Source organism: Talpa occidentalis, unplaced genomic scaffold (genome assembly GCF_014898055.3).
Source record: "Talpa occidentalis isolate TD23 unplaced genomic scaffold, MPIMG_talOcc4v2.1 talOcc4.4, whole genome shotgun sequence".
In the NCBI taxonomy this organism is placed as follows: Eukaryota; Metazoa; Chordata; class Mammalia; order Eulipotyphla; family Talpidae; genus Talpa; species Talpa occidentalis.
The window spans coordinates 30696191-30723548 of NW_023604295.1; the positions used below are offsets into that span (position 1 = coordinate 30696191).

General features: G+C 47.5%; 3 protein-coding genes across 6 annotated transcripts in view; 1 reads left to right on the forward strand and 2 right to left on the reverse strand.

The window, feature by feature from the left end:
* The window catches only part of YEATS2 (YEATS domain containing 2), an 86861-nt gene extending 82686 nt beyond the window's left edge, over positions 1-4175 (forward strand). For all 4 annotated transcript variants that reach the window (XM_054700409.1, XM_054700411.1, XM_037525181.2 and 1 more), the window contains 2 exons: positions 612-685; positions 2287-4175. In XM_054700409.1, the coding sequence (XP_054556384.1) occupies positions 612-685; positions 2287-2395 (183 nt within the window). In that variant the 3' untranslated portion in view covers positions 2396-4175. The remainder of the gene's footprint in view (positions 1-611; positions 686-2286) is intronic.
* On the reverse strand, positions 3199-13706 carry MAP6D1 (MAP6 domain containing 1). Its single transcript, XM_037525182.2, is given in 4 exon segments — positions 3199-7438; positions 8440-8557; positions 13313-13428; positions 13431-13706. Coding segments are annotated over 4 exon segments (591 nt in total). The 3' UTR covers positions 3199-7357.
* Positions 13707-16935: 3229 nt separating this feature from the next.
* Positions 16936-27358, reverse strand: part of PARL (presenilin associated rhomboid like) — a 31283-nt gene continuing 20860 nt past the window's right edge. The window contains exons 5-10 of the mRNA XM_037525183.2: positions 25254-25349; positions 24390-24539; positions 23356-23426; positions 21412-21513; positions 21187-21284; positions 16936-17232 (exon numbers count right to left, since the gene is read on the reverse strand). Coding sequence (XP_037381080.1) covers positions 17118-17232; positions 21187-21284; positions 21412-21513; positions 23356-23426; positions 24390-24539; positions 25254-25349 — 632 coding nt within the window. The 3' untranslated portion in view covers positions 16936-17117. The remainder of the gene's footprint in view (positions 17233-21186; positions 21285-21411; positions 21514-23355; positions 23427-24389; positions 24540-25253; positions 25350-27358) is intronic.

The following is a 27358-nucleotide window of genomic DNA, read 5'->3' on the forward strand; positions in this document are numbered from 1 at the left end:
ATTTCTCATCCAGATTTAAAAGTCATCTCCTCTTTTTTCCTTCTGAATTTTAAATGAACCAAATCATGGTTCCTCTGAGTTTTGAAGCATTTACAAGATATCTGTGCTAATGTCACACGAATGATAGTTTTAGTGCCATTTGAAGTGATTTTTAAGTAGTCTGAGATGAAAGTCAGTGCTATCATTGCTTTAGGAGGTGACAGAGTTGTAAGGGTCTGGGTTTTCTCCAGCAGATCACAACAGCAAAAGAAAGTCACAGCTGTCCATCCCTGAGCAAGGGAATGACAAGACCGGCTTCCTTACTCAGACCAATCCTGGATGCTTTACAAATAACCTTATCTTTTTTCATTAAAAACATCTAATTGTTGAAGATTACCCTGATTCATGATTTCTCAGAAACACGACAACTGTGGCCTGTTAGTCATCATCTCCTATTTGGGCCTTTAATTTCTCCTTAAGGACTGTTGATCCCTCAGAGCTGATAAAGTTGTGTCTAAAGTTTCTGATGAAGGATGGGGTCAGATGAATCCCGTCTTGCCAGCAAGCAGGTGGTTTTGTTTTGTTTAGTTTTGTTTTGTTTTGTTTGAGAGTAACAGCATCTTCTGTCATAGGCTACGGAGCAGCTGGTGAATGACATCCTGAGACAGGCGCTGGCAGTTGGATACCAGACAGCACCTCACAACAGGTACCCTCATCTCTTTAGTCAGCATTATCAGGCTTACAGGTATTTCCTAACAGTTTAGCTGCCCGTCGAGATGTTTTATGCTTAATCAGCGCAGTAGGAGATAGAGGTGCTGGTGCTTAGGACATTCTCAATGTGAGGCAAACTCACGGGTAGCTTGGTCATTTTGAACGAATCTCTCGATTGGGAAGACTCAACTTTACCCGGGGACACCGAGGACTCTGTTATGTTAGAATGGAACAAACACCAGCTCTTTGCATTTAAAGATAACAGTAGTGCCTTTTACCTAATTTATTTTTCATTGCAGAATTCTTATTCCCTTTCTAGAAGTTGGGAAGCTGGGATTTTAAAGTTAATGTTACTTGACTTGACCAGCAAATACCTGATAGGACCTCAGTTCACACTCAGATCTCCTTGACCCTAAAACCCATAGCTCTCCACTCACTCCCTTTGCTGCCTCTCTAATTGTCAGTGATTGGGACGCTGAATTTTTTTCTTTTCTTGGGCCCTGAAACTATGGTTAAAGGTCTTTGTTCCAGTTCCTGACATTTTTTTCAATTGCAGCAAATATTTTCTTTCTCCCTTAAAGGCTGTCATAAATTCATAAAGTTGTAACAAAGTATTGGAGGACATGAAGGAGCCTGATTCAGAGAAATGTTTGGTCAGACTTAGCAGGAATATGACACATTGGGCAGTGCAGAAGAGAAAAGGAAGGGAAATTAGTCCAGTGATGCTGTTTCTTGTCCTGTTTGAAAGCCTAGAGCGGGTCAGTTGCCTTCTGTGGCCCCTGCTTGTCTCCGGGGTCCTTATTCTGGAGCCACAGAGTGACCAAAGCCCTTTTGATGAAACATTTACCATCCAGCTTGCCTAGCGACGGGAAATAGAGTCCCAGAGTCCCGTGGTGCTTTGACTCAGCTTTTAGTTGGCTAAGACTGAATCCTAAAAATAACACTATTCTGCCCTCTACGTTACTTCACTTCTCTTTCCTTGATCCTCATAGTCTTTTTTCTTTTTTTAAAGATTTATTTATTTATGCATACAAAACTGGGTGCAGGCCAGAGGTGCAGGGGCCAGGGGTGAGAGGATTCACCACAGACAGAGTGGGGAGCAGAACAGGCAGATTCATTGAAGTACACTGCTGAGGGGAGCAGCGGATGAGACAGGAGAGGTCTGCTGCACCATGTGGGTCATCTCCCTGGCCGGGGATGGAACTCATGCCACAGTGGCTGCGGACAGCTTCATAGTGCTGAGACTTAACCCCTTGCGCCACAAGGGAGTCTCCATAGTCTTTTTTTCCTAATCATGCTACAACTTCTTGAAATTCATCTCATGTCTGTGACTGGGAGTCAGATCTGAGTCCTGAATAGGACTTACTGTGATTGCACGTAGGCCAGATCTCCACCAAAGTTGAAAGGAATTAATGTGAAAAAGAGAAAATCACCTGGCCACTGCCTGTCCCCAGAGTGACCCTGAACCTTGTCACTCATTGTTACCCCTTTCTGTTAGGGCAAGGGGTGGATGGTGCCTCTGATAACTTGATTGATTAAATTATTAGATGCTTGAGAAAATTGCACATGTTAACACCTTTTGTTTTTTTGGACCAGGATTCCTAAGGAAATTACAGTGAGTAATATTCACCAGGCCATTTGCAACATTCCTTTTCTGGACTTCCTCACAAACAAACACATGGGGATATTGAATGAGGACCAGTGAATGGAATGAAGATGCCCCTAGAGAAGCAAGATTTGATGTTGTATCTGAAGCCTTGAACTATGACAGCTCCTGTTTGGAGAAGGAGGTTGTTTTGTGTGCCTCAGAATGTCATGGCTACCAAGTCATTGCCTCCACTTAATTCAGTGTTTAGTCCAGATCAAAGCCCTTTAGGACAGAAGTATCTTGCCCGATGATAGAGTGAAGCTGTGAATGGGTGCATGTGCTCTCGGCTTGCATTTACTTGCCCGCTGTGAAGGCCCCACAAGAGGGTCTCAGAGTTGAGTTGACCAGGCTGTGTATCCTCCTCTCTTGAGTGTGCCCAAGGGGGCACCAGGGACCTAGCCTCCAGGAGGCAGAAAATGAGACCAGCAGCTTTTTGAGATTCTGCCCATTTGTGGGCTAGGCTTACCCAATAGTTACCCACTAGCATGTGGAGGGGGATTGGGCCTCAGCACTCGGCAGGTACCATGGTGTGGAAGAGCCACACTCAGCTCTTGAGGCAGTGAGGCAGCTACGGGAAGTGGTGATGCTGTGCAGAACATCACAGAGGCCTGGGAGGCTGCAAACCGAGCGGAGATCTGAGCACAGGGACATACTGCAGCCAGTGTCAGAGGATTGTCAAAGGATAGACAGATCCCAGCGTAGGTCAGAAAACTTTGTCTACAGCCAAGAAGCTCTTCATGTGTTAGTAACAGGCAGCCTTCACAAAGCCCTGGCACTTGGCAGGCTTAGCAGCTTACTTCGTGTGCTTGCTGGGCAGAGCTGGGTCTGCACCGTCGCATGGTCTGCAGGAACTTCTGCTGAATCCATGCTGAGTGGCCATTGGGGAGCAGCCTCTGGGACAGGCTCTGCTGGGATTATTTGTCCCACCAGTGGACTTAGTGTCCTGTTCTTTGTCAAGTTTTTCCCAAGAAAAGTGTTTCAAAGAAACACTTGTGAGTGCCTTAAAGGTAGAGAGATAACTGCTGAAGCCAAGAGACAGGGATGTCGGTGCTCAGAAGCAATGACAGTGACAGTGGATTGTGTTCATAACCAGAGACCCTCTCCGTGGGAAGGAGAAGTGAATAAACACAGGATGGTTAGCAGTGCCCATGTGATGTCCAATTTCATTAAAGATACTCTGTACCAAGTCTCATAACATAGTCTGTGTGGAAGAAAGAAGACACACTCAGTTAGGAATCTGCTCAAAGAAACTTTGAAACCTATGAGTCATAGAGAAACTTATCCAAGCAGCATAATTCATGTTCTTTACGTGTCCTTCAGAAGTTTGAGTCAGGAAAAGTAGTCAGGGAGGTGATATGAGAAATCTGCCTTTTCTTTATTCAGCATCTGTGGGTTGCAAACACAGAAGAAAGTATTTGGTAAGGCGTAGGGCATGCCCTGGCTTTGTAGTAAAACCATATCGTATGCAAAGGCTCAGATATTCTAGATGGAACTTCTGCAAGCGAGGTTAATAGTGTATAGATTCATTCAGCAGTGGACTGTGACAGATCTACAGGATGGAAGATTCAGTCCAAGTGACAACAGATTCACTTATTTACAGGTATGAACGCTTAAAAGAAATTATCTTTTTGCAAAAGAAATATTAAATGATTTAACAATCCCCATATGTGTTAATGTTTCAGATGTATTTGTATCATAATGTGTAACATAACTGTGTAACAAAAATATCTACAATAAACCTTTTAGTATTTGTGATGTGTTTTGCAGACTTTGAAGCACCACACTCTGGTGGGGTTCCTCATTAGGCCAAAAAGAACTGGCATGGGACAAAGGCATAATATTTATTTGTATATATAAATTGATTCTACTTCTTTCCAAAAAGAATTTGTAGCTGCACAAGATGACAGTTACATAAGGATTACTTTACATAAAAGTCTAAAAAAAATTTGGAAAATACAAGCTGACCCTGAACATGGTTTCGGACCCCTTGAGACCAAGGAACCACATAGTTGAGCACAGAGCTGCTTCAAAGCCCAGCAAGGTGGGAGATAGCTTCTGCCAATAGAGCAGCATGCTGGTTTCTCTCCAGAATAGAAGTGGTCGGTGCTGATGTCCCAAGGAAGGACTCCCGTGACAGTCCTGCTGTGACCATCTGCTGTCACAGTGGCTGAAAAATTAGAAGCATTTCAGAAGTGACTGCTTTTTACATCAGCCCTTCATGAGAGCTAACAGCTTTGAAGGCTTTTGACTCATGAAAGGCAAGAATTTTTGCAAGGAGAAGGAACTGAGCTACCACCCAAGTAACTGCCTCGGGACCCAACTCCACTTCGTGTCAGCCTGTAGGGAGTTGAGTTTGGAAGAAAGAGCGGCGGCGTTGTGTAGACCCCTCTCCTGAATGTTAATTGTCTCAGCCGGGGTTTTGACAGGAGCCCCAGAATGGGCAGTTATCAGAGTCGGGCATTGTGAGTGGGTCCTGTTTGGAGGGAAAGTAACCCCATCTGCTCGGGAGGGGCTGCAGGGATGGGGTTTCCCCAAAAAACATTTTGGAGTTTGGCCTGACACACTGGAGCTGTGCACTGCAGCACACAGTACTGGTACTTGAGTCTGAATGACTACAGGTCACCCCAGGGAAGGGACGGCGTGCGTCCGAGTACAGCGCCGTGGCTGAGGGAGGCAGCTACGGGCAGTGCTGACTCTGGTTACAGAACAACACTGTACTTTCTTTTGACTGAAATCAGTGAACAGATTAAACTGCTTTTTATTTTTTAAAAACTTCTCTTTACAAAATTAATACAAAAATGTTTATTATATAGGAACTTTATCAAATATAGTAAGGTGTAAAACCTTAAACTACCCGTAATTCCCTTCTCAAAGCTCACCGCCGTCAGTATTCCCGGGCATGTCCTTGCGCGTGTCACACACGTGCCGTGTATGGGCTGGGACCTCAAGGCTGAGGCTTGTCTCAGCTGTTTCTTAAGGCCAATAACACGATGGAAGCGTTATTAAGCTCTCGAGAGAGAGGAAAGGTGGTTTCTTCAGAACTCGGCTTTCCCAGGAGGTAATGAAATCTACCAAGGAAGGTTATGACTGGGTTGGCACCTCGTGTGCCATCCAGGGAAGGTTGCTGCCCACCATGCGGTGTGATGCGGGCCTGCTGAGAGCGACCGCAGATGGAGCAGTGCTCAGAGGAGAAGAGAGCCTGTCCCCTGTCCCCTGGGCCGGGCAGGCGGGCCGGGTGGGGAGGGTAATTTTAAGGGCGCGTGGCAGCCAGCACAGAAGCGTGAATCCTCTCAGGGGCGTGGGGGGCGGGGGGGTGTCACCCTCACTTTGCCGAGGAGAAATGGAAGCTCAGCCTGCACACGGCTAGTGAGGGAGGAGGGACCTGAGCCCGACTACCTTCCAACACAGCCCCTTTGCTGTAGGGGAGGAAAGGGGGAGATGCGCCCGGGAACACCATGTGAGCTGCAGCCCAGAGTCAGGACTTCCGCGCCTCCAAGGGATGCGAGCAGCAGCCATGACACAGTTAATCCTCGTTACCAAGAGACAGGATAAAGGAAGACGTAGGAGAAGGCGCTCGTGTTTATAGTTAATTTAAGGAAATAAGTTAACAAATTGAAATAGTACATTTTTGCATTTTAGTAAAATCTGAGCTTGTACCGTTAATCTGTTCATTTCCCACGGAATGCCCAGCAGGCAGCCTCTCTTCCCTCAGAAACATCTAACATGCAAACCAGGGACATCTGAAATAATAGAACCTTTGTGTAAGCATATGGTTTTTGTTTTCCTTTAAATTATTCTCAGAGCATTTTCTTTGCCAGAATGAGGGAAGGTCTGTCTACAGTGCTAGCACCTCTGAGGGGGCGCCCCCTTTGCAGCCTGAGCTGGAAATGTGGCCCTGCCACCTTAAGTGGGTCTGAAGCCAAGAGGCCCCTTTGTTCTCACCAGGCAGGAGCCACTGTGACTGTGAGTTGCAAGCGAGCGAGAAGGATCCAGAGAGATACTGGAATGACCTGATCAAAAACTGCCTAGACCTGTGCCTCTGATTTGTAAAAAGGGACAGAAACTCAACTGTTTGAAGGGCCCTGTGCAGAGTGGTGACCAGGCTTGTTCCACAGACCCCCCCCCCACTGGCCGGAATTGATCGAGAAAGTGGAGAAAGCTTTCCAAAGACAAGTGGGTTGTGCTACCACGGCGGGCAGCGAGGTTCCGGAACAGGCAGGGTGCAGCCCAGGCAGGGTGGTATACAGGACGTTTTAAGATCTTTCAGGGAATGAGGCAAATGCCACCTTCCAAAATACACTCCCAATTCTTAGCCAGGGGGCCTGGGAGCTCCCTTCCAGTCATCTGTATGCTGGGGGTGGGGAGCTGGAATTAGTAATAAAATGGGGACTTCAACACCCACCGAGGTAACCTCACCCATGCACTCAGTACTTGCAGCGCTCACCCCAGGGGACATGTTAAAACAGGTCATTTTGACCATCAGGTGTCTCTGAAATGGAAACCTACGGCTGACATCACTGTTTCCTTGGGACACTTCTTCCTCCTGCTCAGCATCTTGAGTCACATGCAGGTGAGAACCTAAGGTTTCTTGAACATAGACGTGTGGGGCCGTGTGTGTCCAAGGACATGGTCTTGGGCGGGTCACACACTCATCATGCAGCCCGGGAGAACAACAAAGTGGACATCACTGCTTCTTCCAAGGGCCTGTTAGTCCATGTTCAGCCCCGATGCACCTGTACAGTTTACAGCAGAATTCCTCTCCGGGTTCTTCAGCCTTAAAAACTTGAGAGGTGGCCAGAGCGCAATTCCAAAAGCGATCCGAAGCCTCCACACGCTCCTCGAGGAAGAAGTGGACGGTGGGGCGGGGAGTCGAGCAGGGTGGTGCGCGTCCATCTGCCCCTGCTGCGCCAGGCCCCGTGCAGCTAGGAGAGGAGCCCTCAGAGAGCGAAGGGCCCTCTGGCGGCAGGGAACCTCCCTGATCTCACCCCAACCCCCGGCAGTCTCCCCTCTTCGTGGCTGTCACACATTGAGGATCCGCGGAGCTGACGCCTGAAAGATGGCAGAGGGGTTAGGAGCAAACTTCTTTCTCACCTCGGGGACCTGAAAAATGACATTATGGACTATCAGTGGGGCATTTTCCTGAGCTGCTCCCATCCCCCATGTCCAGGAAAGAATTCCCTCCTCCCTTCCTGTCTTCCTGGGGCTGAGACTACTAACCTGAAGGGTCTGGGCGGAGTATCCGCAGGGGGCAGGGTCACTGTACTAGAAGGTCAGATACACAGTGAACCTGCCTTCCAGTCGGCCCCTCGTCCTGCCCCTGCCCTGCCTCCTTTGAAATGGAGTCAGGAAGCTGAACAGCCCCCACCTCCCTCTGTGTTACCACAAAGCCAGGCACACAGGCTGAGTGGTCAAGGGTAAGAGTGGGGCTTATGAGGAAGGACACGCTTTGCTCATCAGAGGAGCCAGCTCTGGGTTGGGGGGTGGGGGGGCAAGCCCACTGGCTAATGACAGCCCCGTAGCTTTCTGTTGAGGGACTTCAGTTTGGGTGCTCAGACGCTGCCGTCCCTGGGCATTTTACACCATCAAAAATCTGGCATCTGGACCCTAACCTGGGGCAAGAGCTCTGCCTCTGCACCCCCATAACCGTGGTCCGGCCCTGTAGGGTAAGGAAAAATGTCAGGCTTTCCTGCCCTCCCGCCATCAGGATAGATGGTGGATCCTTGCGGTCCTGAATGCATGCCTGATGGCGGGCACCTGGAGTAGGGTGTGGGCCTAGGTAGATGGGATTCAGCTGGGCTGAGACTGGGCTTTTTAAGGGCGGCGTCACGGGGACGCCAGGAGAAGCCGAAAGAGAAGCCGAGAGAGAAGCAGAGAGAAGGCCGGAGATCCCAGATAGAGGGAAGACTTGCTGGGGGCTGGGAGGCCCGCCAGCCTCCGGGCCCCCCAGAACCCCTGCCTGCCGTGCACCTGGTAATCTAAATAAAAAACCTGCAAAAGCTACTGAGGACTCTGACGACTCCTTCACCAGGTCTGCTGGATCAGAAAACCTGCACTGTGGTCCTTCCTGCCCCTACCGGCCCTCTGCCCGCAGCACCGCTGACCTGGAAGCTGGCCCCAGGGTTGCTGTCCCATCTGGAGGAATGGGTTGTGATGACGGTGGCGGGTTTCGCCTTTGTGGGTCTCGATGGCTTCACTGCAGTCCAGGCCTGGAATTCCTGCCTGAAACGGAGAACATGGTTGCAGCCTGGCACAGATCAGCTGTCCTGGCCCAGCGCTTCCCACAATGGCCTTGCGTGTCCACCGCTGGAGCCTGCTTCTGCGCCAGGTGCGCCTCTCCCCTTCAAAGGCTGAAACACCGGGGGAAATGCACTCCCCAAAACACCCAGCTCCAGGGAGACCGGGTCTGTCTGCAGCTGACCTGCTCTTCACTTCTGAGCGCCCACTGTGAAGTCAGCTCACCTGAACCCCCGAGGGAGCGGGAGCAGAAACACCTTCAGGTGCAGATGAGCCAGGCCCGGGCTGTGCTGAAAGCAAGGGCCGAGCTCAGTCAGCAGCTGGACCTTGTTCACCCCAAACTACAATCACTTGCTACACAGGTCTCCAGCATCCCGTTTTGTCTCTAGGCCACTTCAAAGGGCCCTAAAGACCTAGTGAAGATCGGCTGCCTCCAGCCCAGGGCACTGGTGACCCTTATGCCCAGAGGACGGGGGTGCCGGCCTGGACAGCTCCCACACAGCAGAGGGCCTTCATGCCTGCTTGACTGAGAAGGAAAAAACAAGGTTCAGTATTGGGTTTTTTTGTTCGTTTGTTTTGTTTTTAAAGATTGATTTATTTATGCATGCAAGAACGGGGTGCAGGCCAGAGGTGTCGGGGTGAGAGGATTCACCAGAGACAGAGTGGGGAACAGAACAGGCAGACTGACTGAAATACACTGCTGAGGGGAGCAGCAGGCAAGTCAGGAGAGGTCTGCTGCGCCGTGTGGGTATCTTCCTGGGTGGGGATGCACTCGTGCTGCAGTGACTGCGGACAGCTTCACAGGCTGCGTCTTAACCCCTTGCGCCACCAGGGAGGCCTGACAAGGTTCAGTATTGTTTAGTTTTTTTATCTTAATTCTGCAAAAGAATCAGTCATGGTAACCGTCTCAAAAACTCCAAGCTGGCCTGCTTTCACGTGGCTCTGTGCCCGTGAGCAAGGGAGTGGGGAGGACCAGTGGTCTGCAGAGGGGAGCTGGCTCCCTGGAGAGAAAGGTGGGCAGCACCCAGTTCCAAGTCCCGGAAGAAGCATTCTTTTGTCAATAAGATTTAATTCCTCTCACTGGTAAAAACCTACTTCTTTTGACTCTGCCAATTCCCCTGCCAGACAGTAGGCTCGGGGAGGCAGATACCTGTGTCCACAGGAGCCCTGCGCCGGGCAGCAGGAGTGTGTCCGCTGCCTGGGGGCACCCACGTGTGGGCTGGGTCCTCTCATCTCATCCTGCTTATCGCACTAGCTGCACATGGCCCGGCCCCAAGCTCAACAAAGCCGTCCTTTCTCCTTGGCGGCAGCACAGCTGGCACCACTGGGCGGGCGGCGTGTGTGGGAGCAGCTGTGTCTGTCCGTGGTCAGCACTCGGTACCAGGAGGCGAGGCAGGCCAGGCCCTAGCAGATCACTTCTGCCCTGACGCTGCAAGGTCCCAGCGACCGGCTGCCCAAACCATCTGCCGCTCCATTTCTCCTGGGGAGGCAGGAGGGCCTCCCTGGGAGTGCCCGTCTGTCCCCAAACTGCCGCTCAGGCCGGAGCCCAGCCTTGCACCTGGCAGCCCGGGCTTGCTGCCCCCAGGATGGCCACAGGGTGCCAGAGCCAGGGCTGAGCAGCACTGGCCGAGGCTGCCCCTGGGACCTCAGGTGATGCCGGAGGGGGCTGTGGGGGGATGGAGTGAGAAGGACCCGGGCACTGCCTGGGAGAGGACAAGGCGGCTTAGCGGTTCTGGCCAAGATCATAAAGATGCAGGACCAGCCAGGTCTACGTGCCTCCCCCTCCACCTCACATGGACCTCAGCTGGACTGGGGCTGCAGTCCCTCCCACCCAGGAGTAGGGGCCGGATTCAAATCCCCAAGCCCTCTGAACCTGTTTCCCCTGCTGAGAAGTGGGCTCCACGGGTTAGGTGCTTTGGGGGGGGTAGGGGGGAGTGGGGAGTGAAGTCTTAATCGTTAACCCTTCTCTGACCACCAGGCAGATGGCTAAGGACAGAGTGGAGAGGGAGGAGCTGGTCAGTGGCGGGCCCGCTGCGCTGCGCACACGACCAAGCCAGGGCTTTTCAGGTTGGTTCTGGAGACCAGGGCCAGGAGAGACTCCTTCGGTAGAGTAGTGGCAGCCACGACTGCGCCCCTATCTTGGCTTCCTCAGATGTGTGCATTTTCTGTGCTTTGTGAATTTCTTTAAACGGGTCACTTAGATAATGTGCCTCTTGCAGGAAGGCAGGCAGGGTAGAGATGCTCGTGCCAAGTCCCAGGACTGGGAGGCGGAGGGCCCAGAGGGCAGGTGGCATGGCACTGGGGGAGCCACAGTCAGCCGCGGGTGCAGGGCCCCAGGCTGCCACGCTGCTGCTGTTTCCCTTACAAATGAGGAAAGGGTCAGAGAAGCGGAGTGAGAAACCAAGTTTCTACCCCAGGAAGTGAGAGCTCCAGAATCCCAACCCCTGTTCCGCCACTGAAGGCAGAACCCAGGTCAAGAGAGTAAGTGGCTGCTAACCTGGGGGGTACAGGTGTGGTCTCTGAAATGAGACAAACAGGCATGTGCAGAAAGGGGACGGCAAGAATTCAGCTGATTCCAGAGGGTGCAGTCCTGGTGGTGTTGGGGGGTGGGGGACAGTGATAATCCCCAGCAAGCCGTGAGCCTAGTTCTTGGTACTTGATAAGCAGGGAGTAGTAACGAGTCCCCTCAACATCGCTAGAGTTGGGAGGACCTAGGAAGACTTCGAAGCAACCACCAGCTCAACATGATGAGGGACAGCTTCTAAGGGCCAGTCTCTGCTAGATCATTCCAGCCAGGAAAGCTCAGCCCCACACATGCAGCTCACTCCTGGCTAGCAGCTCTTCATTACAAAGTGCTCCCTTCCCTGAGCCGTAGCCGCTCCCTGCAAACTCCACCACCGGGCCTGACGGGGCCAGAGCTGTGGCTCAGCCTCTGCCAGGCCCCAGCACGCTGTCCACGGTCAGGCAGCGTGGCCTGAGCACCTGCGTGCTAGACACCCCACAACCAACACCCACTCAGGGTCAAGTGCCGTAAACACCACACACCCATGAAGGAACAGGGGGGGACAGGGGATGTTCTGCGAGTCCTGATCATGGCAGTGGCACCCAGGTACATACAAAAGTCAGCCGCACACACGATGGATGGATTTTACTGTGTGGAAATTATATCTCAATACAGTTGACTTGCAAATAATAAAATTGAGGCAGAACATTCATGCCTTTGGTCCCTTTAATTCCACAGGTAGGAATTTATACTAGAAAAATTATGAGCAAAGATTTAGCTGTAAGGATGATTATCGTAGTTTTCTCTCTATAAATTATGTTTAAATGGTAGCACATGTGCATGGTTTTTTTAAGGCAAATGATCTGAAAGAGTGAAAAGTCGGTGTCCTTCCACATCTATCCCACCCCCTTCTCTCCCCAAAGTTTACCATTTTCTCATCCATCCACGCAGAGATATCCTAACATGTGCTTGTCAGTACCCCTTTTAAAAACACAAGTGGCAGTGTGCTTGCGTGCTTGTGTGTGTGTGTGTGTGTGTGCGTGAGAGAGAGAGAGAGAGAGAGAGAGAGAGAGAGAGAGAGAGAGAGAGAGGGAGGGGTGTAGCTATCAAAGATTATCAGTACATCTGGGCTTCCCAGCAGCCCATCCTACAGCCTGGACAGGTCACCAGTCCTGTCCAGAAGGCCGTGGGACTGTTCCCTCTGCACTGTACAGTGTTGCAGTGAGCCTCACACTCCAGCCAGCTCCCTTCCCTAGTTCACCGCACCTTGTAGGGAAAAATCCTGGAAGTGAAGTAACTGGACCAAAGGAACAATGTTTTTAATGGCCCCAACTCCTGTTAGTACCCAAATTAGAAACAGGGACCCTAAGTATTCAATGCTAGGAGTAATTAATGTCTGGCCATATACTAACATATGAATAAATATCCATAGGATGAAATAAAATGCTGCAAATCTATTAAAATTCACATTGCAAAAGAACATCTAGTAACATGGACACACACCCAAAACAGGTGAAGAAATAACAGCACATGCAAGCCTTAAACCCAGACGCACGCTGCCATAAATCAAGGATTAGGAAGAACCAGCTTGGAGTGGAGTGACAAGGGGACAATCAAATTTTCTGTTGTAATTTCCAATTTTTCTACAGAGTAGCTATCACTTTTGGGATGAGAACAAGGGAGAAAGCACTCAGTTGTCCCGGGGACAGAACTGAGGAAGGGGTGTGCCAGGGGAGGACCCCAAGACCTGTCCGTCCTCAGGAAGGCCGGGTCAGCCGCCCTCAGTCAGGGGGAACCCCAGTGGCCCACCCCCTTGAAGTGCGGCGCTGGGTCCTCCCCACCAAGCCCCCAGCAGGGGTACCCCACCGGAGGGAGGCGGGGCGGTGGGCGTGGGCGTACCCCACCTACGGTTAGGTTAGGCCCCCCTGGAGGAAGCTGACGGGGAGCAGCTTCACCTCAGTGGGAGGCAGCCTTCCGCGCGGGGCTGCCCGGGGGAGCGGCTGTGAGCGAGGGAGTGAGCTCCCCGTCGGCGGAGGCGCTCCTCGCTGAGTCCCGAGCCGCGGAGGGACGCCCCGAAATCAAAGGGGAACCTCCGAAGGCGCCCGCGGCTCTCGAGGGGGTGTGGGGTGGGCGCTCCAGGCGCCTCCCCTGTCCGACCCACCGCGGCCCTCCCGGCTCCGGCCTCAGTTGCCCGCGGCCGCGGGGTCCGGCGCGCGCTCCCCGCCCGCAGCCCGTACCTGTAGGACGTGGTGGCCGCGGCAGGCGCGTCCGCGTCGCCGACGGGGAGCACGGGGAGCACGTAGACCCCGCCGCCCCGCCGCGCCGGGGGCTTGCCCCGCCGGCCCCCGCCCCCGGCCCCGGCCCGCGCCCCGGCCGCGCATCTCTGGGGCCCGCGGGCGCCGTCCACACGCCGAAGTCCCGCTGGTACTGCGTGAGCGGCACGGCCCGGCCCGGGGCCCGCGCGCCTGCGGGGGACGCGCCCCTGCGCGAGGCGGCGCCGCCCGGGCCCGGCTCCTCGCTCTCGAGGTCCGAGTAGCTGTGCAGGGTCAGCGGCACCGCCACGTCGGAGCGGTCCAGCTGGTTCCAGCGCCGCGCCAGGCAGCACAGGCGGCTGATGCAGGGCCACGCCATGCCGGCCCGGCGCCCGCCGCGCGGCTCCCCGCGCTCCCGGCCGCCCGCCCCCGCCCCCGCCCGGCGGCCCCGCCCCCGCGGCCCTCCCCGCGCCGCCGCAGCGCCGCCCCTGGCTTGGGGGTGGCCGTCCGGGAGGGGGGCTGGGGACAGTCCTGAGGCTCAAGGCTGGAGGGGGCGCCGGGCGGGGGAGAGCCGGGGCTGGAGGGGCGCAGAAGCGGGAGTGCCCAGGCGGGGAGGGGGGAGGGTTGGAGCCGCCTAGAGGGATTCACAAGTGTCCAACTTGAAGAATATTTTATTAATTGAATCCAAAGTTCCCTGAATGCTCTTATAAACCGGTTCTGGCTTCGAGAGGCCGAGGGCCGGGCGAGGAGAATTCCTGGCTGATCGCTCTCAGCACCCAGGCGCAGGGGTTGTGCCAGGCTGCACCGCAGGGGCTCGCGCGCACCGGGGGCACAGAGGGGAGGTGCAGTGATGAGGGGGTCAAAGGGATCCCCGAGAACACGTGTTAGAATCTGACTGCGAGTCACAGACTCTCTGCCTTTACTGTGCTAAATTTGTGATAACCAATCCAGTTTTCGTTGAGAATTGGCATTATCTTTCAATCGACTTTCCCCTAATTTTAAAATTTCCAGTTTTAAAGCATGACCACAAAGGCTTTAAAAAGTCACTTGGGGGGGGGGGGAATTCAGTTAGCTTTAGAAAGGTGCTACAAATCTTTGGCCACTGTGCTATGCAAGCCCCCCAGCCTCTGTGCATGCATTTGCATTCACTGCAGAGCAAAGCCTGGTTAATCATCCAGGGAAAGGTCAGTTTAGTGCATGACAAAGCATCAGCAACAACTTCCTGGTTACTGTCAAAAAGCTCCCTGAATATTTGACAAATGTGTTTGGTGTGCTTTGCAGATCAATTACTAATAATGCTGTTGAGACAGCATTAATTATCCAGCGCTCAGTATCAAGCACATTCTTGGCCTCTCCCATCTGCATTTCAGAGGACTGCAGCACAGCTCCCGCCAGTGAGAATCCAGATTCCTCTCCCAAACCATTGCCTGTCTTAGCCAGAGTCACAGCCCCGCACCCACAAAGAATCCCTGATTACATACCTCTGAGGTACCTTTGTGAAAACACCCTGAACCAGGGTCCTGCACCCAGAAAATATGATGACTAAAATATCCTGCAGAAAACAAAATGCAGTTCTCGGTTTTACTTCAAACAACAAAGAAGTAAAACCTCCCTCTGTGCTTGGACATTGCTGGCACGGAGCTGTGAGCTGGAATCGGGAACAGCAGGAAGTAGGAGGCAGACTGCCCACCTGGAGTGAAGGAGGGTGGCTGGGATGGGGAAGGGTACACCAGAGGCAGCAGAGGCTGGACCATGGGGGGCTTTAGTGGCACCACTAAGGAGATTGAAGTTTTCCTAGGCAGCAGCAGAGAATGACTGGTGTTTATAGCACTCTGTGGCCATAAAGAGACATTTTAGAGATCAGCTGGAGAAGAGTCTCACAGACCAGGTTAGAGATGAGGGACTGAAGTAAAGCAGGCACTGGGAGCAGAGAGGAGCTGGATTGTATAAATAAGCCAGGAGTGACATTTGGGGGGCTTACACAGTACCTAAAACCATGCCTAGCATGCCAAAGACACATTTACTAGGTACTGAGATATTCAGTGAGTGCCATGCTCAGAAGACATCTTCTTGAAGGTAACAAGCCCCAAGTGCACTCACTCAAGAAGTGTATATAGAATGAGAGAAAACTGCAACTAGGGGGTGCATTCCAGGGGACCCCACACTTAAGCAGTGGAGATGCACAGCCTGAGAGGCACATGCGCCTGGCAGAGTATTGTGGGGTGATCTGTGTCAGCAGAGAAGTGGAGATGACCAGGTACAATATCCCAGTGGGCAAAGGAGGGAGAACAACCACACAGGATGACACTAATGCTTGGGCTTCCAGAGCTGGGTGGTCTCTGACTTTCAAGGTCCCTCCAGAAAACACTACACTCTTCAAAGTCTCCAGCATCAAGGGGTATTATGAACAAGGAAATGCTTTGGGGATTTGACCTTCTAAATTTTCCTTCCCTAACCACCCCAAAGCAGGCAGAGAAATGTGTCTTCATCTGTTTTCCTGGCCTGCCCACGGTAAGACATGAATTTCATTTTGGACTCCATATGGACGTCCATGTGATCTCAGCCTCCCATCTCTGCAAAACACTTCTTGCCGCATCTGTATGTCACAGGATTAGCATTAGTATTCAGAAATGTGAAAACACATCAGCGTGACCTTGGGCAGCACATGTTCGTGCTCTCTCTCTCTCTCTCTCTCTCTCTCTCTCTCACACACACACACACACACACACACACACACACACACACCTGCCTGCCCTAGATCCTTACTGGCAAAATGAGGGCTGGCTCAAAAAATTCTCTCCCCAAAAGGAAAAAAAAAAAATCCTCTCCTATAAATGACAGTTTAGAATAGAATCCTCTGCCTGTAATAGCTGGTACTTCACAGTAGGAAAATCTGGTTTGGTGGAAAAAGGAACTGCCAGATCCTGGACAGTCCCTGTGGGCCGGGCACAGGGTGAGGGGGCGAGGCTCCGGCTCCTTTCCCTAGAGCTGATGCTCAGTGCCCGCGCCGCCCAGCCAGAGCCTCCCCAGAGCAGAGGCTTGAGATTTCGCAAAAACTTTTGAAATGACCATAAGACTAAAATCTCTTCTGGAAATCCTTTCAAGAAAAACTTAATTCTCAATTACGTTTCCTAGAATTTCAACTACAAGGTTAAGAAGTGGGCGGCGCCCTGACGCTGGCCACTATCTGTTTCAGCAAGACGCTTCGATTCCTAAGATGCAATTAGGCTCAGACTCCAGTCTGAATTTATCCAAGATACTTCCTTCTGACTCTTAATTTAGCTACAATTTTAACCTAGAAAGCAAATCCTAAAAATAGCTTGTTGTATATGCCACTCACTGCCAGAAAACATTACCTTTCTTGGGAAAATTTAGAAAATACCGCAGTTATTTCAGGCCATGCCAGAGAGGAGATGTTCTCAGCGTTTATCTGTCAGCGGAGGAAAGCCAGGGGTGGGCAAGTCAGTAAAAGGAGCAGAGACGCGCGAGCCAACGCACAACACAAGCAGGTCTCTCCCCATGGGCCCTGCCCTGGCTCCCGGCTCTGACCGTGTAGGCGTAACGGCAGCAAGGTGCTCTTCAAAACAAGATGCACACCCTTTGTTTACAAACTAGAGATATAAACCTTTATTTCACAACTTTGTCATAATTCACTTTCGAGAAAGACATGCAGGGGAGACTGGGTGCTGGCTATCTTCCAGGCAGGAGCGAAGATGAGGTCGCTCCGGGGCTGAGGCTTCCGGGGTTTCAGGCCGCGCAAAGCAGATGCGCAGGTGCTGACCAACTCCAGTTACTTAGAGCCGCCACCTCCTTTTTTGGGGCCATTCGTTCTCATTTCATGCCAAATTTTCACTAGAGGCTCCCTGTTCTTCCAGATGAGTTCATGACCATAAGTAATATACCATCTGGGGGAAAGAAAAACAAACCAACATTCAAACAGTATGACATACAAATTGGAGTGCTGTGGTGAAATCAGGTTGACATTTTAAAAATGGAATGCCACTGCCAATTACTATCTACCTTATTATAATAGCTGGCTAACTGATTTAATGTAACTCAATGATTTACAGAGTACGGCTTACCTCTCACATACATAGTATGTAAAGGGACAAAGTCAGATGGGCCCGCCTGTGAACGCTGACAGGTGTGGGTACTTCACACACGCTACACTTTTGACTCACATGGGTTACCACAGACTTGAAGAACCCAAGTCTGAGAGGAAGTCATTTGCCTGAGGTGCTAACAGCTTCTAAGTGGTCAATTAAGGACTCACGAGTCTGAGTGATGCTATACTCTGACTCCTTTTACTAAGGATAAGAAATGTCAGCATGAGAGACTACTGAGGATGGCTATCATAGCTTAAATGCCATTTGTCATCTCTTGCAGGGCTATACCAAGGTGGTCTGCTGATCCCAAGCTCTGCCCGCCCTTTAAAATACAGCTCAAATCCCCACCTTCCTGTTAAAAACGGCCTAAAAGTTACCAGCAGTAATGAGGTGAGGAAGCTGAATCACTGAGAGATTTATAACTTAACTTGCTCAGCGTGCACAACTAGGAACTGCCAGAACAGAGACTAGAACCCAAATCTGATCCCAAAGCCTGTACTCTGAGCAGCAACCACAGGCAAGGAAAAGAGCGAGCACAAATGAGAGCAGCCCACAGGTCCCAGCTACTGAGGCCGGGTGCGCTACTCAAAGGGCCGCACAGACCCCAAGGAGAACTCAGAGAAGGCACCTAGCTCCCCCTTCCAGGGCTGGCGGAAGGCTGGGAGGGTTTCTGGAGGAGGTAGGGGTGATTTGGAATGTCTGTTAATCAAAATTTTTATTATTGAAACCTTTATTTTGGCCCTGATTGTTCCCAAACAGATTTCATGTTCCCTGAGGCAGAGACCATATTTTGTTGATCTTTGCATCTCCCAGACACCTAACTAAAAAAAACCAAAACACAAAACGAACAAACAAAAAAATCACTGCTCTATCTGGCTCCAATTCACATAAGAATAGCAGTTTAGTGTTTTAACATATTTAACGTTCTTAACGTGTGTTTTTCTATAATAAAGGGCTTGAATTATACCTGAATCTAAATATTCACCACAGTTAATCTATACATGTATACAGTTAAATTTTAGTTAAAATCAGAGTCACCTTTAAAATTTTAAAAGTTAAAGAAAAAACAGTAAATTTATAGAAAATGGCTTTTTAAAAGCATGCAAATTCATAGGCATCTAACAAAATTCTTTTGAGTTAAATTCTCTGGTGAACTTAGAACAAGAGATTCAAATGCAATTGTAAAACTCTCACAAGAAATGAATCACTTGTTGGGAACTGCCCATTAATAAAGAGACTCTGAAATAAGCTGATTTAAAAGATCTGGGGAGACACTTTATTTTACAGGTACACTGTTCTGAGTATACTCATCAGTCCAAATGTAACTGGTCATTGGGCTAAATTAAAATTAGAACACCTCAAAGTGACCACTTCTGAGGTATTGTTTTGCTGCTGCAGCAGCCGCACAGTTAGTGCTCTGTCTGCAACTCCAGGGCTCATGTGAGCTCTGTGACCTTGGACAAGTTCCCTTCTTTTAAACAGTTTCCTTTGTGTAAAAGTATTAAATTTTAAGAGGACTTTAAGAGTATTAGTCCAGAAAGTGCAAACTTTCAGTTGAAAGAGAGTAAGTGCCAGGAAGGCGCTGTACAGCTGGTGATCATAACAATACTGTATCACACACTTGAAAGTTATGAGTAAATCTTAAAAGATTTCATCACGAGAATAAAAACTGTAGCTGTGCGGTGATGGATGCTGCCTAGACTTGTGGTGATCCTTCACAACCATAGATCATTATGCCAAACACCTAAGATGAATACAATGTCATGTTGTCAGTTAGACAGCAAATAAATCAAATCCTTAGAAGAATATTACAAGGGACAGAAGCAGGGGCAGCCCTTAGCTTAGTTAGGCACAGAGAAAATATCCAGTGTATGTTTACGTTAGCTACAAACATTGTCGCAGGCCAGCATGAAGACTGTACAGCTTGGTTGAGGATATTAAGTCAAGGATATGTGCAGTAGGACACCAGTGGGAGCTTTACCATCAGCAAAAACTAAAAAAATAAAAGTTCAGATTACTAAATCTATATTAAAGATGTTAGAAAAGATGAAGTCTGGGTTTGACTGCGATCTAGAGTAAAGGAAAAATAGCTGAAATCAGAAATAGCAAAGAGAAATGATACCTGTTAGATCCTAAACTTCAAAATTCATTTGATCCAATTATTTTCAAAATGGAAAAAGGTCATCTAACTATAGTTCAGAAGAATAAAATCCCGCTGGGGAGAAGACCCTTTATACTTGGAAGGAGCCAGATAAATTTAGAGTTCATAAAACAGAACCCCTTTTCGTAAGTCTTTGTGTTTCTCATACTGTAATATCAGGTCAGTTTCTACTATTTATAATGTGCTGCTGTTAAAGCTAGAACTCACATATGCTATTCTTTAATCATCACTGAAAATTATAAAAGGCATAATGGCATTTAGTTCCACCGCCTACTGGGCAAAACTGCTCCATTTAGAATAGATTTTTCTACCTTTTTTTTAAAATTAAGAAACTTAAGTTTTCATTGTCATTAAACAAAGCAAAAACCAAGTGAGGGCAAAGGCAACATCTATGGAAGAAGAAACAAGTCACCACAGGACCTAGCACGTCAGAGGAGTGAAAACTCTGCTGAAGGGACACTGTGGTCAGCTGGGCTCTAGGCGTCCTGAGGACGTGCCATGACAGAACTGCGAGGGCACTGAACAACCACAATGCAGCTAGTTATACTCAATATAGTGTGACGGGGGCAGGAAGGGCTTTGGATGTGGGTTTAAATCTCTGCTCTAGCAGCTTTTCTGCCCACCTGCGACTATGCAGGTGCCTCTCTCTTTCTCTCTCCTTTTCCTAATAAACCTGTCCTTTTAAAATGTAAAAAAAAAAATCTCTGTTCTGCTACTTAAGAGCTGTTTGAGCTGGGAAAGATCATTTCCTATCAGTAATCAGAGGTGATGATAGTATAATGTAAGATCATTGCCTGTGTGGGCCTACCTGGCGGTGCAAGGGGTTAAGACACAACCTACGGGGCCTCCCTGGTAGCACAAGGGCTTAGTTAAGACACAACCTATGAAGCCGTCCGCAGCCTCTGCAGTATGAGTTCAACCCCCGGCTGGCCAGGGAGCAACCCACATGGTGCAGTAGACCTCCCCTGTCTCGTCCACTGCTCCCCTTAGCAGTGTACTTCAGTCAATCTGCCTGTTCTGTTCCCCACTCTGTCTCTGGTGAATCCTCTCACCCCCCCCACACCTCTGGTCTGTAAAAAAAAGATTATTGGCAGTGTGGCATATAACAGATGTTTGGGAAGTGGTCACTACTGGTTGTTGGCCATACTCTAGTCCCACAGCGAAGATGCACATTCACTGTGCACACTCGCTATGTGCAGGGAACAGCTCCGCCCAACAGCTCTGGTATATCTGCCTGGTGAGTTGGAGGTCAGTGAAGTAGTTGGGTAGAGGACGGCAATAAGGCCTGAAAGGAGGGACAGAACAGATTGGGGTGCTGGGAACCATTTCTAAGAGGGGCTAGGGACCATGTCAGATCAGGTGATGGGGTGACTTGAGGTTAGAGCTAGTCTCTCCCTACAAAAGACCGAAGTAGGGGCAGGGCTGACATCACATGGGGAAACTGAGCAAAGCCTAAAGAAAGCATGCTAAGGTTTCCTCCCCCTCAAAACTCCATTTGCTCCTTCTTCTACCACAGAGCTAACTGCCTTCCTTGGGGGGCAAGGAAGATGACCCCAGAAAGCAGCTTAGCAATGGATTACATTCAAACTTACATTCCAAAGAGAGCTCCCCCGAGATGCGCTGCATGATCAAAAAATTTCCATCCTAGGATCATTCCTGCTGTATCCATGGCGATAATGGCTTTTAGGGCCTGAAAGCCAGCAAAAGAGAACAGAACCGGTACAACTTTGATTCCTCTAGCACTGACATTTCTAATATAAGGGCAAGAATTCGGTCAATACAAAAACATCACCACTGTCCCCAGCATTTCTACTCACATTCCCTGCTGTGAATGTGAACATTGGAAGGAAGATAATGGCGAGCCTCCCATCTGGGATCTTAGTGCAGACAGCTGCAAGGACGGTCATGATCGCGCCCGACTGCAAGTGAACACATGGGGGGAAACGTGAAAAACTCAACATGCAAGTGCTTAGTAATTACAATGTCTAAAATAGCAGTACTTGCTCCAGAAAGTCTCTGCGCCACAAATTTCTAGGTAAGCACAGAGCTTCCTTTCCAGATTTCTCATTACAAATACCATTATACTAAGTAAATTGTTTTCTTTAGATTTAATCATGGATGAATTAAAGTACTGGGGGATGATAATTTTATCCTGCCATGCCACTTACAAGATACTGATGGTTGAACTTCCTTTTCCACATTTCTTCCTACATGTGCCTTGCTGTAGTAAGCATTCTAAACATACTTGCACTGCCAATCAGAAATAGGTGTGTTATCACCATTTTATATGGGGAAAATAGGGTTCAGAGAGGTAATGTAATACTTCTAGGAATCACAGAGAAGTGGTAGAGCTAAGATTCAAACCCAATCTAATTCCAAATACATGCTGCCATACTCTCTTGGACTTCAGTTTCATACCTGTGAAATATAAGCAACAATTGTCTGAGGGCATATAAAAATGCCCAGATCCTCTTAGCTACTGAGAAAAGTCTCCTCTGTCTCAGAACCCCTAGTCTTCTAGAGCATACTCAACTCTTTCAGTATATACTTCTTATTCATTCTAGTGTTCCTCACTGCCTTCATATAACAGGTGATTAGTTGACAAATAAGGTAGAGAATATGATTTAAAATATATAAATTATACCAACACCAAATTTTACACAGAAGACAAGATAGTCCATAAAAACAGGGAGCATTTAAGTTAAGAAAGCATGCTAGTCATAGACAAGATATAGGCAAAAAAATAAAGTATATATAAATCTGAAGAGCACGCAAGTTAGGGGATGATTATTTTACATAAGGATTCTTTTTCAAAATTGAAACTTTTAAGAATTCCTTTCACTAAGAAATTCCCTATTTGAATGCATTTAAGTCCACTAGAATTTAAATATGTAGAACTTGAAGTGTACTTTATTATTATTTTTTAAAGATTTATGTATGCATACAAGAACTGGGGTACAGGCCAGAGGTGTGGGGGGCGGTGAGAGGATTCACCAGAGACAAAGCGGGGAACAGAACAGCAGACTGACTGAAATATACTGCTGTGGGGAGCAGAGGGCAAGGCACTGAGGTCTGCTGCGCCATGTGGGTTGATCCCTATAGTGCTGAGACTTAACTCCTTGTGCCACCAGGGAGGCCCTGAAGTGTACTCTTTAAAGAAATATTATGTAAAGATTTCCATGTGCCTAGAAATCTGCCATTAAACTCAAAAGAAAACATATTTGCAGTTTTTTAAAGTACCCAGAACATAAGTTCCAGAGGGCAGAGATTTTGATCATCTTGCTCACTGGCAGCATCCCCAGTCTCTAGCAGTGTCTAGTAGTCTAGTCTCATAGCAGATGCTAAAATATTGTCTAAATAGGACAGAGTGCCAGATTCAAATGTGTAATTGGTTAGAATTTTCCAATGCTAGTTTAGTCTCTCTGGTTTATGGGGATTGGATACCCACTGTCCTTGACTACTCCCTCTGACAGATAATAATCTGTTCCAGTAAGTATATATAAATAACCCATGGTTGAAAGCTATCATCTAAAATTTACAGAGGTCTACAAATGTATAAAATCTAAATTAGACAGTGAGCAGTTAAAAGTACTGATATAATGTTAATTTCCTGGCTTTGGTAATTGTAGCATAGTTTTGTATTTAACAGTAGTGGAGGGTACATGAATGGGAACTCTTTTTGGGCAAGTTTTTTGTACATTTGAAATTATTTCAAATGAAGTAAAAAGTAAATTTAAAATACTTATATTTAAAATACTTACCGCACCAAGTGATGGTCCATATCTTCCTGTGGCGACTTTACATACATAACTGACAAAATTAGAAATAACACCTGAAAAATAAGTCACATTTTAACAATTTTAGTGAGAGGTAAAAATAGTTCCCACGGAGACTGTCAGATTTCTTCCTAGATCACTGGAAGTGTGCAGGCACAGATACTTATCCTACCTATAAATTCAGCAGTATTAGATGAGCAGGCGAGACAGGAGAGGTCTGCTGCACCATGTGGGTATCTCCCTGGCAAGGCCAGGCATCAAACTCATGCTGCAGTGGCTGGCAATAGCTTGACAGTGCTGTCTTTAACCCCTGCACCACCAGGGAGGCCCCCCCTATGTTGTTTTAAATGAATTGGTTTTAGGAATAAATTTTTATGCCTTGTAGTTTTCATTAGGTAAAGCTTGTAAGCAGAGAGTTAAGTAAAATTTGACCAACCATTGCCCACTTAGCAGCCACTAAGAACCTAGAAAAGTACACCACCACTTTCTAGTTGAAATAAGGAAATAACATTTCCAGGCTCATGACCAGGATGGCTCTATGCTAACATTTACACATGCAATAAAGGCTCAAAATAAATTCATTCTCAACAAGCTTATTGGATAGCTCTGATCTAAAGTGTTCTGGAAACGAAACACACCAGAGGGAATGGGGCTGAAGATACAGATAACTGAGACAGCTGGGAAGTCTGGGAACCACTTATATATAAACAGGCAGCCCTGAGCTAAAAAAACCATGCCTTGTGAGATACAAATGATGTTTAAATTCTACACTAAACCTTAACTCTTACCTAACCTGACTAATTCAAAACTAAATAGCCTAAATAATTCATATAAGAGGAAATCAGTTTAATGAGAGGAAGGAAAGACAACGGCTTCACCAAGTCTGTGGTACACTTCTCTTTATACAATTTGAAACACATATGTACTTACTATATATACAGCGAGGCTATAATCACTACCTTTGTCCTTTCTCCAGAGAATGTCTCTATTTTTCAAGGCCCAAGAATAAAGCTTATTACCTGCAGATAAGTACACTGCCATGAACTGCTCTTGACCCAGAATGTTTACTATGCTGGAAGAGAAGCTCCACAAAACATACATGTTTGCTGCCATGTGAAATAAGGAGAAATGACTGAATGTTGACAGCAGCATTGGAGAACAAAGGACCTCTACAAGAGAAAGAAAAAAGGTCTGATCATTGTGAAACACACAGCCAGTAAAAATTTTCTATTTTAGACTTTTTTCATTATTATTATGAACAAATCAAACATGGAAAACAGAATCAGTTATCACGTTTACATAAAATGACTTAGAAATTTTTCACAGTGGTAACAAGCTATCTTATGTATTTTTAAAAGATCTATTTATTTATTTATGCATACAAGAATTGGGGTACAGGCCAGAGGTTTGGGGGGTGATTAACCAGAGACAGAGTGGGGAACAGAACAGGTAGACTGAAATACACTGCTGAGGGGAGCAGCGGGTGAGACAGGAGAGGTCTGCTGCGCCATGTGAGTTGCTCCCTGGCTGTGGATGCGAATAGCTTCATAGGTTGTGCCTTAACCCCTTGAGCCAACAGGGAGGTACAGTAATAAGCTATCTTAAATCTCATTTCTATTAAGTAAATAAACAATAAAATTCTCAGTTCAATGAAAACAAGTTGTTCCTGTGCAAAAGTAGAAAATTTATATATCTACTACATGCAAGGCACATTTAGGCACTATGGCATATCAGTAAGAGATGAGGTCCCTGTTCTCAGGAGCTTTCAGCTTACCCTCTGGATTTTGCTTAAAATTGTTGATAACTCATTTTTCTAGTGGAAAATTAACATACAGCATATTTCTTTCATATTACCTCTATGTCAAAATCCAAGTCAGACTTACTTGACGCTGGATTGGAAGTGAAGTATCTGATCATTGTCCGCTGCAGAGAAGGTACTCTCCATAAACAGAACACAAAGACATTTGCAGCTATGATTCCTACAAAATAAATACCTGTAATTAGGGAAGTAAAAACAAGAACTGAGTCTGATCTAAAGCACACCTGAATACATTCTTCCCACAATTACATAAAGGTACTATGTATATTGGATTGTCGGAAAAGTCATGACATATTTTTGCTTGAAAAACATAGGAAAAATACATCAAAACTTTTCTGACAACCCAGTATCTGGAGGGGAAAGTGAGTAAGGGAGTAAGTAAAATGAATGTTTTTTAAAGTACCAAAATTGCCATGGATGGTAGAATCAAAGAATTCCTGGAAACTTGCAAATGTTCAAGGAGTTAACTTCCTTCACTCAGACCCATATTTTTTTTACTTCTTTAGAGCAGTTTACTCTTCTCAATAAGCAATCACATCTACCGTTACTTTTAATGGTGGTTAAAATCAGAGACAGAAGTGTGCGGAATTATGTTCTTTAGCCAAGAGCATGAAAGCTTTACAATCACTTATTTGATAAGTTAGTTATCCACCTATGGATAACTTATGGAAACATCTACTGATCATCTCTGTAGATGGTCAAATGTTTGAGAAAAAGACTTATTTAATAAGAATTCGGGAATAAAGTGCAATATTTTTGTAACTTATTTTGAAAATGTTTACACATGGGAGTTGAGTTACTGTTTCATTTTTCTGCGAGAGTTGGTATTTTGAGAACTACCATTAAATTGAGTATGTTTGTTTAAAAGTAAAATTAACTAGTCACATTTTATGAAATGTGAACTTAATTAACTGTTATTAAAAACTACAAACTTTTAAAAAATACATTAATATTTTTAATCACTGTAACTCCTTGCACATAATAAACTCTCACCTACTTGTTGAATTAAAGGAATTTAAACCTTCATTCATTCTTCCAATATCTTTTTTTTTTTTTTGTGGGACCCTTACTGGAGGCCGGGGTTCGAACTGGCGCTGCAGAGGCTGCGGGCAGCCTCACAACCCAGCGCTCAACCCCTGCGCCACCAGGGTAGGCCCACTCCTCCAATATCTTTAGGTAACCTCTTCAATAACAAATTCCTGTCCATTGCTTCACCTTGAAGTTACCTTCAATGTCCTTCTTTGCTTATTTCTAGGTTCTCGGGTATCTCCTGGCATTCTTAGTCTTTTAAATCTTAGCTCTCCCCCTTGAGAGGTAGGAAAGAATACTACCATTTTTAATAGGTATTAATACACTTTTCCCATTTTAATATATGAAATGAATACGCATCTTACAATTGCTAGTGTCACAGATAACTGGCAGCACATGTTTCTCTCCATAGCGCATTAAATGGTGTTGTACTGCATTTAAATGAATTAATTCCATCAATTTTGTTAGATATCTTACTAGTAGGACCTTTAACAGCTATTATATAAAATCTTTGGTAAATAGCTAACTAGAAATCTTTCAAAGGCGGTGACAAAGTGTTTATAGAAAAAGGGGTCTTAAGCAAGGCAAGTGAAAGCACCATGTATTATTTCCCACCAAGGAAGGGCCTGGAAAGTTGGACAGGGGAGGACAATAGAGCCCCCTCAGATGGAAGGAGTGTATCATCAGGAAGTTTATCCTAAAGAAAACAAGTTGGCTCCGGTTTTTTAGATTCTTTTAGGAGCGTGAAACATCCTGAGTTTGGCTTCAGGTTTCCATGACCATAAAGATAATCAGTCAGAAAGTCTTGCCACTTTCTCCAATTGTGAGTCATCACAAAGAGAATAGGATGGGGCCCTTGACCCTGCCTGCTAGGTTGTAAATAAGCAATAACTACTCCACCTACTCTGTCAGTTCCACAAGCTACTTTCTGAAAAACAGCACACACTCTGGAAACTGCAGACCACAGCACTGCTGAGAAGCAGGGGCATATCTGGCTGAAGAGATTACAACTAAGTGAAATACTTGAAAAAGGGAAAGATAACCAAAGATATTAAGGCTAACAGTAGTCAGAGTTAACACTGCCAGGTTTCTAAACCAAATGCAAAAAGCCTTCTGGTAAATTGTGACAGAATGTTGGCA